The following is a 10,660-nucleotide window of genomic DNA, read 5'->3' as shown; positions in this document are numbered from 1 at the left end:
ACTCAACGCCAGGCAAGCCAGGTGGGCCCTGTTTTTTACAAGATTCCAATTCACTATCACCTACAGACCCGGTTCCCGGAATGTCAAGCCCGACGCCCTCTCACGCCAATTCACCGCCTCCAAAGACACAGCTCAGGACCCCCCCATTCTTCCCCCCACGTGTGTTATTGGGGCCCTGACCTGGGAGATCGAGTCGGTGATTAGAGAGGCTCAACGGACTGAACCAGAACCCGGAACGGGCCCTCCAGGTCTACTCTTTGTCCCCTCCACAGTAAGGTCAAGAGTACTACATTGGGCACATACAGCCAAATTCACCTATCACCCGGGGGTCCACCCGGGTCACCTTTCTTCAGCGCTTCATCTTGTGGCCCTCTCTCACTAAGGATGTCCGCGAATACATTGCCACCTGCCCAACCTGTGCTCAAAACAGAAACGTCCATCAACCGTCTTCCGGCCTCCTCCAACCTCTACCGACTCAAAAGCCACCCCTGGTCACACATCGCTATCGACTTCATCACTGGTCTGCCCGCCTCATCAGGTAACTCAGTCATTCTCATCATCATCAATCGCTTCTCTAAGGCTGCTCACTTTGTCGCCCTTCCTAAGCTCCCCACTGCTCTAGAGACCGCCCGGCTCCTGACTAACCACGTTTTTCGCCTCCTGGAATCCCTGCGGACATCGTTTTAGACAGGGGGCCACAGTTTACGTCACGTGTCTGGAAGGAATTCTGCAACGCCCTCGGAGCTTAGGTCAGTCTCTCCTCCGGTTTCCACCCACAGACAAACGGCCAAACGGAGCGGGCCAATCAGGAGCTCGAGGTGGCTCTCCGGTGCTTGGTGTCCACTAATCAGACTACTTGGAACAAGCAGCTGTCATGGATAGAATATGCTCAAAACAGCCTCACCTCTCCGCCACCGGTGTGTCCCCCTTCGAGGCGTCCCTAGGCTACCAACTGCCACTGTTCCCGGCCGTCGGTGAGCGCTTTATGAGGTGTCAGCATGCCTGGAGAGCCACCTGGGCCACCCTTCTCCGCATGGCTGAATGCAATAAGCGCCTGGCGGACCGCCACCGGACTCCAACACCCACCTACACACCCGGACAAAAGGTTTGGTTGTCAACCAGGTTCATCCCACTCAGGTTCTGAATCCAAGAAACTGTCTCCCACCTTCATCGGCCCGTTTGAAATTGACTCTCTGATTAACCCTGTCTCTGTCCGTCTAAAACTGCCCTGGAATATGCAAATCCAAAACATTTTCCATGTGTCACAAGTGAAACCTTGTCTCTCCAGTCCTCTGTGCCCTTCTTCCGGACCCCCACCACCCGCCCGGATCATCGATGGCCACCCGCTTCGCTGGATCGTTGTCTGCCACGCGTTAGTGAAAGTCAAGCCACAGCAATTAAGTCGAGTGTTTCTTTGTGCTTTGTATTTACCTTTGTCTCCTTGTCTACAGACTTCCTGGATTCTTCCCCGTGTGATTCCCGAGTGGCGAGTGTTGGAGAGAGAGCCTGCTGTCGTGTGTGTGGATTGTTTGGAGAGCGCGTGCCTTCCCCCTGGATTTCCCTGGAGCCCCGTCCCTCACCTCGTTGTACATAGCACTTCCCCTGCACCTTTTTGTATATACACCTGGTGGACTTGTAAATAAATTCTTGTGTGGATCTGATCCTGGAGTCCTGCGATTGAGTCCTCTACGTCAAACCGTAACAATTTCAAAACCTATAAGAATTTTTCAGCAAACTCCTTCATGTCAGCTGTGGAAATACAGTGTACAGGTCTAGGGCAGTGACCTGGGTGGCAAAGAATGGGATTATTTTGCAGGGTTTATGTTATCTGGGGAAATATTATACTTATGTTTATATTTCTCTCTTTTTCTTTATTTCACTTTTTTCTTTTTTTTTCTTTTATTTCATAGCCTTAAGTGTACGAGCTAATTACCCCGAATGTACAGATCATATGTAGTCCTTTTCTTCTCTCTCTGTTTATATGCATAAAGGAAAAACTCTTAATAAAAAGACATTGTTTAAAGAAATATCTTACTATGGCTCTAAATACTACAAAACTTTCTGCTGGTTGTCCAATGATTTATAAAAATTTAACGTTTACAGTACTACAGTTTTTACGATGCAGAGACAGTTTTACTTAATTTGGAGTCACGATCAGTCCATAGGTCTGCATTTTAGGTTAGTCTGGTACTCTAAACTGGCTGCATTCTTATTTGTATTGTAGGTTCACTGAGTGGTTTGTAAGATTAGAATAGCTCTGTGTACGTGCCAGTGCTCTAACTTAAAATAACATAAAACTAAAACCCATGATATCATTTGACTATAGAAAAAAAAGCGAGAACTCAATTAGCTTTGAAAGTTTTAAGTATTTAAGGCAAAGATCAACAGCAGAACAAAATGAGGAACTGTCGTTAACTATATGTGATATTTTTTGATTTGTTATCTGATGCAACAAGTCTTGTGCTTCTTGTCTGATTGGTGTTATTTTCTGCGTCTGGCAGCTTCATGTTGTAGAGCTATTTATGTTGTTGTGTCAACTGTCTGTGCTTGCATATGCTGAATTTTTGTGGCTAAACAGATCAGTGGGAGATTATGTCAAGATATCAGTGTGTGTCAGTGAAAGCTGAACCACCCGGAGCCCAAAATCAAGGTGGTGGACCGGACTTTTTCTGTTCCTGTTTCCATTAGACAGACAGAATCAGCTTTTTCCTGCAGCGACTGTGGTCCTGAAACGTCTGTGACATGAGACCAAGACTGGACGATGTCAAAATTTCTCTGTCATAGGAATTCATTTTGGATATTTGTCTGTTTGCGAATTCAAGAGGCTGAAAATAATTTTTTTGCGGGAGGTTTTTAAAGCCCTCCTCTTCTTTCTGTTTGACAGGAAATGCTTTCCATTTTGAATCTTGTGAAAAGTTTCTTTCTGACTCACTGAAAGTCACACAACAGTAAAATGTCTGAAGCTGGAGTACTATACTCTGATGTGAAGTTTACAAGAAAGAAGAAAGCTAACGGTGAGTTTATCTCATGTATTTGTTTTTGAGTGAAAAGATTAAGAAAAACCTCCTAAAATTTGTTAATTTTTCTTTTTTTTTGTTTTTTAGCTTGCATTTTATCACCAGGCTTCATCAGAAATCTGGTTTCATATTTTTGTTACAGTTGTCATTTTCTCCTTGCCCGACACCACTTACTCTGAAGTAACGTTCTCAAGGACTCAGCCGTCCAAAACAGAGTCGCCCGGTAAGTAAGGTGCAGTAATTACAGATTTTCTTGATTGCTTCGCTATAACCTGTGTTATGTAATATGCATATGCAGATTGCAGATTGTGTGTGTGTTTGTTTGCATTATATCTTTTAATCAGGCTTAAAGTTTTTAATAGTGAAGTAGTTTGACTTTACTGAAAAAAAAGAAACCCAGTCAAAATGTTTTTCACCTGTCAAAATACAATATATCAGAAAAGTATCAGTCAGTCACGCTTTGAAAAGTAAATAAAAACCTTTTTCACCACTAACACTTAGACATCAAATGTTTTTCTACTTTCATCAAAACCTTGAGGACTAAATGTGTTCAGACACATGAAATGTGGCTTTATTTGAAATTCAGCACAAAATAACTAGAACTGAAATTAAGAAAAGTGAAATGATAAATATTAAACTGTATGCATCAGACAACTGAACAAAGATGATACAGTACAATAGGGTCATACAACATACGTAGTGGTGACTTTCTGTTCGTTTAGAATACGCTTGTTTCTAATTAACAAGTGTAAAAGAGAAATCAACATTAAAAAAAAAAAAGAGGAAATTGCTCTGAGGGAGTGAGATCTCGCTTAGCGTGTGTGTGAGGTGTTTCTGTGTGCCCATGTCTGCTTTTTATTTTGCATTTAAAAAATGTTGATCATATCTGCTTCACACTTGTTTACAGTTTTTTTTACTGAAGCTAAACTAAACAGACTTTCTTTAACAAGTATCAGATTTCACAGTTTAATCTATTTTGCACTGATATTTAGACGAGGCTATAAACATGGCTTTCTTTTGAAACAAGCCTTAAACGGTCATTTGAGGAACATTTTTGCAGTTCTCTGTTCGCTCTTATGTCAGCGGGTAACTTCTTGCTAAAGTGCCAAACCACTGTGGTCACTGTTCTTTTTCTCCTTAAATTAGCTGTTAAACATGTTAAAAGGTTGTAGTTATAAAGTAATCATACTGATTTATCAAGATATGTGTGTTTTTCTCCACATCTCTATAACCTTTCTGTCACTGCTAACTCTTCAGAGGGGTACCAACAAGATGTATTGAGCAAAAGGTCAAAGGTCACCTCAGAGAGATTGGCCCTGCTGGTTCTCAGTGGTCTCCTGGTAGCTGCCGTCATTGGTATGGGTGTTACCAGTGAGTAGATGCAATGCTTTTTCTCATTACTAGTAAATACAAATGGTGTATAATTTAAAACTAACCTTTATAATGTGGTTTTTTTTTTTCAATTTTTCTTTTTACTTTTTCAAGAGCCGTTTTTGTAAAATTGTGAACATTTTAAAAGAATTCACAAAATCTGTGTCTAATTTTAGTAAAACACCTCAAATGTCACAGAATGATTTGTATTTTTCTTTTTTAATCAGTGTTTGACAACATAAGATTGGAGCAAATGTTCAAAAAACAAGGAGATCTCAAAAAGAGGAATGAAAGTGGAAACACAAATGTCTTGATGCATTCTCAATCATCCAGGAAAGTAAATCTCCAAAAGTTGAATCTGTTCATCTGGACGTAGCGTTTTGTGGGAGAAACGTTTACCTGAGACATTGTGGAAACACAAATGTCTCAGGTAAATGTCTGTGAAGGTTCTCAGTCATCCAGGTCATTGTAGTCGAAGGAGCTCGGAGGTAAACATTAGAGACTCCAACGTTGCAACGCACGATTAAACTTTTGGACTGCTGATTCACTGGCCCTCTATAGTGTACTCATTTATTATTGATTTTAATCAATATGTTGAACTAGAACGAAGCAATGACAGATCGTTCAGTCTGTTTTTCAAACACAGAAAGAGAACCATGCAGCACTGTACAGCCTACATGTCCACAATGTCCTACAGTAGAAGGTAAGTAAGTCTCCTGCTGTCTTCAAATCGCACAAATCAGAACATAAATGAAATTTATGCTAGAGAATGTTTTATCATTTTTCAAAATAGAAAGAAAACCATCCAGCACAGTACAGCCTACATTTCCAAAAACTCCTGACGTGAAAGGTAAATAAGTTGGTCTTTAAAATATTTGTATACTTTGATGATTAAAGAAATTCTGATGGACTCACAGAAAAAGTAAGTTAGATTCAAACTGCACGACAGAAGGAGCCTCCTGCTGCCTCCAAATCACACAAACATGAACAGTGATTTCTTCCACGTGACTGAAGTCGTTGCTTTAATCTCTTCAAAGATCAGACATGTGATAAATGTGAAGGAGGCTGGGAGCAACATGGAGGAACGTGCTATAATTTCTCCATCAGTAAATCATCCTGGAACAAGAGCAGAGATGAGTGTAGAGCTAAAGGAGGAGACCTGGTTAAGATAGACAGCAGAGAGGAGCAGGTATTAAACACTTTTCATGTTCTCACATGTTTTAGCACATCTTTATATTTCGTCATCTCCCAACAGAAACATCTCAGAGTAATTTTCAATCTCTTTTCCCAAACAGAATTTCCTGCAGAGAAGAGTGAGAGAAATAATGACTGAAGATGAGGACAAGTTCTGGATCGGGCTGACAGACTCAGCAGTAGAGGGCAGATGGTTGTGGGTGGACGGGTCACCACTGAATGAAAGGTTTGATTGTTGTGAAAATATATTTGTTAATTTCCTGTATTAAAGTTTCACTGAACAAGTTCTGTCTGTTCTTCGTGTCTTAGTTTGAAGTTTTGGAAGGGCCCAGAGCCAGACAATTGGAAAGGGACAAATGGGAAACATCCTGATGGAGAGGACTGTGTGAGGATGGGAGAAAAAGGTGAAGCTGATACTCCGAAGTGGTGGTTTGATGCCTTTTGCTCAAATCCTCACAAAAGTATTTGTGAGAAAGCAGTAGTAAGGGGAAAGTTTAAAAAAGTATGTGACTGAAATTCAGTTCAGTCTATAAAACACCAGAGTGGAATGATGCAGTTTTTTTTAAGTTGTCTCACAAACAGAATAAAATCAACATATTAAAATAAAATTTGAGTATTATTTTGCATCCAATGTTTTTCCTTTTTGAACTAATTATTATATACAAGAAATGTGGGAGCACCTGTGAACCGTGAAGGAATTATAACATCCCAAAACTTTTGAGATACCCCTGTTAGGAATGTTGTGTTAAAATGGAGCAAGTAATAGATATCAGTGTGAATAAAGAGTAACTGACCATTACAGTGTTTGATATTTTCCCAACTGATTAGTGTGACACCTCACTTAACTCTCATCAAGGCAGAGCTGAACGAGGAACTGAAATTACAATGTATTATTTTAGCATGATTTTATCAGATAAACTGTGTGACACAGTTTGATCTTAAGAGGCTACAGCTGCTTAAAAACTGCTTACAGGCTGTAACTGAGAAATATGAATACAACACTGTTATACGCTGTTTTCTACACCTGTTTCTCCTCTGGGGTAGTCTTGCTCTGGGTAAATGTGTAAAACAGTAATGTAAGTGTGAATTCACATGTGTACTAAAATGCCATGAATTAACTATTTCTTTATTCATAATCAGAAATACTTAAGTTAAATGTACACACCATAAACACATCTTGTTCTCCCAGCACAACACTGGACTGTGTTGTGCTGGGATTGATGCAAGCATTAGGATGTGTGGTTTCCACATTGTAATTCCACATTGTTGTGGAATTATGGAAAACGCCAAATGGTGCAAATGCAAACCACATTTCACATTTTCTCACTTCAAGAAGCTTAAAGTGAATAAACTGCAGTTTAGAAGGGCTTTTATATTTAAATAATTTTTCCTTGTGTCTTTGCCTGATTGGATTCAACATCCAACATACATGAAACATTTAAACATTTAAAGTATATGAGTACTTTTATTTTTTGTTACTTTCTTTCTCTGAGTCCTTTCTACAGTAAATCTATAGTTAGGGCTGTAATTTTGGACAACAACACCGTTTTTTTTGTTTGTTGTTGTTTTGGTTTTTTTTGCCTCCATACACCACCACAATGAACTATTAAGATGTGAGCAAAGAAAAAGTCAAAAATCATAAATCCAATTAGTGGGTCCACAATGTTGGGCAATGAATGTTTTTCTGGTTACTTTCTTGGTTGCCAGAGCTGAATCTTCAGATGATTTCTTCTGCACATTGAAAGAACCAGAGGAAGAAATAAACTGAATATTCCTATGCACCCGTCTCTCCTCCTCTCCTTCTCTCTGGACATCCAATCACCATTGTTGACCTGATGTCCAGTCACATCTTATCATATCTCACTTTTTCTCGTCAAAACTCTGTGTTTGTGAGTCACTGTATAGTCAATGTAATTACTCTTATTAAGTCACACATATTAAACATTGTCTGAATATTTGCTTATTCATGCTTTTTTTTGTTGCAATAAACTTTATTTTGATTGGTGAAACAGAGCAGCAAGGACTGAAGTGTAGTAGAAAGACTTTACAGGTTTTAAGAGGCTTGATCTTGTTGGTTAATGTGAGCATGATGAAAACCCTGAAAATGGATTTCAGATCTACTATAATAGTCTACATTGTTAAGCTGTGGTGAATGAAGGCTGCCTATGGACATCAGATGTCATGCAAATCTCTGCATGCCTACTGATTGCTTCAACCAAGAGTATAAGTGTAATGGAGAGTCCCGCCTTTGGTCAGGAAGCAGTCATGCTGATAGGTTCCCACCTTGAGCTGCCTTTGGCAGACTCCCAGCTGATCATCAAAGAGCAAGTCTACGTCATAAACCTCGAGAGTCAGCATGTCATTTTCCTCAGCATAGAAGTAGGAGAATTCCTCTTCCCACCAGGGGTTCGGGTCATTGTAGTGAACAGATGTTTTACCCAGAGAAGTAGAACCAGAGGACACAGTGACATAGGCATCTGTGGTTAACAGGACAACGGTGGGAAGATTGCTGGCTCGCAGATCATACACCTTCAGTTGGGCTTCGACTATGATTGAACTGCACATGAGCAGCATAAGGACGAAGGGCACACTAGAGTCCATGGCTTTGCTGGAGGCTGTGGAGAAGGAACAATAGAGATTTACATTTTAGCCAGGATACCTGGATCGACACAATCAGCCCATGTGAGGGTCTATTTTATATTGGATGGAACACATTTATGCAATCCTCAGCGTTGTCTACATATATATCCTCTGTGTACATTGCAGTGAACTGTGTTCCTAAGTCTGTACAGACATTTTCACTAAACAACTGTGTCTGTTTTTAATGCAGTGCTCCAGGGTCATTCAGGGGTTTATCCGTTGTATTGTTATCCCACCTGTTTACTCAAACCCTCCTCCCTACACAGTACTTTTTTCACAACTACACAACAGACTCTCAAAATTAAATGCATCTATGTGTTGCAATAACCTGCAAGTTTAAGATTTTGAGCTCATCAAAATGACAATATTTAATTTCTTTTCATTTTCCTCTTTGCTTCTCCTAACAGTAAAACTGAGTGATCCACTTCCACTGTTCAGTAGTTTGGAAACTGAGAAGTATGCCATTATAACATCAACCTTTACAGTGAACATGGCAAAAAACTATATAAAATCACATGTACCTAACATCAGAACAAGAAACTCTCTAAACAGGTTTTACAAATTAGGCACATGTAGAAATGTATTAGCTTCATGATCCACAAAAGAAAGAAGCATATTGCTTTGTTAATTGATATTAAAATAATATTTTGAATACTGACAGAATTTTACATGTGCATATGTATAACATGTTGTCAGCTCTGTGTGCAAAAACCCCCCCATAAAAAACAACAAAGTATTGGACAAAGTATTCCAGGACAAAAGCTGGAATACTTTGTGCACATGCATTTCATCATTGTTAGTGCCAAAAAGCTCACAGTATCATTCACTGAGCCTCAGGTTTCAAGGAAATGTGTGTGAAAAGATTAGTCTGCAAACAGCTGGTGTTGTTTGGACTGTGTTTCTGTTCACTTTGGTGTTATCACATGCTTTATTAATGCGGTCTTTTCCATAAATGTGACCAACACTGATGAAAGGATGAAAAGCTCAAGAATCTCCATGTAAAATAAACAAACAAAGAAACAAAAAAACAGTTAACCAGTTCAGGGTTGCAAGGGTCTCAAACATAATATTTTCTATTAAAATGTTGAGTTTAAAAAGAAAAAAGGCAGCAGATTAATTTAAGGAAAAATATAAAAGATGATGTGGTAACAAAATGAACTCAGACATGTGAAATAGTACAAATGAAAAGGGTTGATTCACCACACAATGTGATCAGATTATTATTAAAACACATGAAGTGTGAGCAAAATTATGGGAAACAAATTCAAAGGTTTAAATAGATCTAAATGATAAATTGAAAGATCTTCATTTTATAATATTCTACAGATTAACCAATTTTGGGGTCTTTATCCGTGCTGATTACACTATCATTACAATTTAATACAATTAAAAAACTACAAAGTTTTTCAAAGCGACTTTTTCTGTTGTCTTCACATTATAAAACATGTAGCATAGGCAACAACAGTAACAGCATGATCTAACTCATCTGATTATTATTAGTTTGGATCCATCTTATCTTGGGTCCACAAATGACTTTTAGAGTCGAGCTACTCTGATTGGGTTAGAACAATGAAAACCTTATAATGTACACTTGTAATATGAGAAGAAAGCAAGAAGGCAGTTCTAAACTCTTACCTGTAGCTTGATCTTGTCTCTCACCAGATTACCTGCTGTTCAGGATGTTTTAGAGGCTGACTTATCAGCTTTATGTCAACAATACAATGGCCAGACAACCTGCTCCACTCTCACCATGATATAATATGAATCTTAGTTTAAATTACAAAGGAATTATAGCACCTTCCAATGTTTTAAGGTAGGTATCCTAAAATAAGGAGCTAACAAATCAGGTGTTTGGAGGAAACAAAGAAATAATTACATTGTGAATAACTTTAAGCACACTGTAAGTATGTAATTTCTTGGTACTTTTGTACCATGATGGAAGTCTAACTTTTTTTCCTTTCACGAACACTGTCCAAAAATAATTTTAACAATAAAGTTAAACAATAAAGTTTGTAAAGATAGACTGCAGGGATGAACAGGAATAAAAAAAATTATATTCTCATATTTTTGAGCACTTCTTTATATTTTTTTCAGTACAGAAATGTCATAGTTCTGGTTCCTTTTGACCCAGCATTTTGAGTTTCTTATATTCTAGTGATGTTTTGGTATTATGGTTTATGTTCAGGTTTATTTATAGTGTGAGTAATGTGAGTCTAAAATTGACTTAATAAACACCAGAATGAATTTTTAAAACTAAGGTCACAAACAGAGCAAAAAAAATGAATATGATAATATAGATGTGAATAATACTTTGTATCTCAGGACTCTCTGAGAAAAGGGTGAAACTAAAGATCAGAATTGTAGGTTTGATGCATTTTGCTCAAAGCCTCGGTGTTTGTGAGAAACCAGAAGTAACTCAACAGCGTAAATATGTATTT

At 38.7% G+C, this 10,660-nt stretch overlaps 2 protein-coding genes across 4 annotated transcripts; one reads left to right on the top strand and one right to left on the bottom strand.

Annotated features, from left to right (window-relative positions):
• The first annotated feature begins 2,615 nt into the window (after positions 1-2,615).
• LOC106097752 (hepatic lectin) lies at positions 2,616-8,086 on the top strand. 3 transcript variants are annotated; one of them, XM_025902388.1, is made up of 9 exons: positions 2,616-3,014; positions 3,160-3,240; positions 4,275-4,388; positions 5,035-5,091; positions 5,182-5,238; positions 5,426-5,577; positions 5,684-5,808; positions 5,892-5,986; positions 7,290-8,086. In XM_025902388.1, exons 1-9 carry the CDS (start codon positions 2,954-2,956, stop codon positions 7,322-7,324), a joined length of 777 nt encoding a protein of 258 aa, XP_025758173.1. In that variant the 5' UTR covers positions 2,616-2,953; the 3' UTR covers positions 7,325-8,086. The 3 variants fall into 3 exon arrangements, with proteins under 3 accessions (XP_025758173.1, XP_019200876.1, XP_025758174.1); XM_019345331.2 differs by lacking the exon at positions 7,290-8,086 and having other exon boundaries at positions 5,892-6,738; XM_025902389.1 differs by lacking the exons at positions 2,616-3,014; positions 7,290-8,086 and having other exon boundaries at positions 3,213-3,240; positions 4,616-5,091; positions 5,892-6,738.
• LOC106097594 (protein C2-DOMAIN ABA-RELATED 3) lies at positions 7,699-9,963 on the bottom strand. The gene is made up of 2 exons (XM_013267985.3): positions 9,858-9,963; positions 7,699-8,197 (listed from the first exon to the last, which is right to left on the bottom strand). Exon 2 carries the CDS (start codon positions 8,181-8,183, stop codon positions 7,794-7,796), a length of 390 nt encoding a protein of 129 aa, XP_013123439.2. The 5' UTR covers positions 8,184-8,197; positions 9,858-9,963; the 3' UTR covers positions 7,699-7,793.
• Between the last annotated feature and the right edge of the window lie 697 nt (positions 9,964-10,660).

The sequence above is a fragment of the Oreochromis niloticus genome, linkage group LG22 (assembly GCF_001858045.2).
Source record: "Oreochromis niloticus isolate F11D_XX linkage group LG22, O_niloticus_UMD_NMBU, whole genome shotgun sequence".
NCBI classification, from domain to species: domain Eukaryota; kingdom Metazoa; phylum Chordata; class Actinopteri; order Cichliformes; family Cichlidae; genus Oreochromis; species Oreochromis niloticus.
Note: the sequence above shows the minus strand (reverse complement) of the source record. Positions and strands in the feature narration are given on the sequence as shown.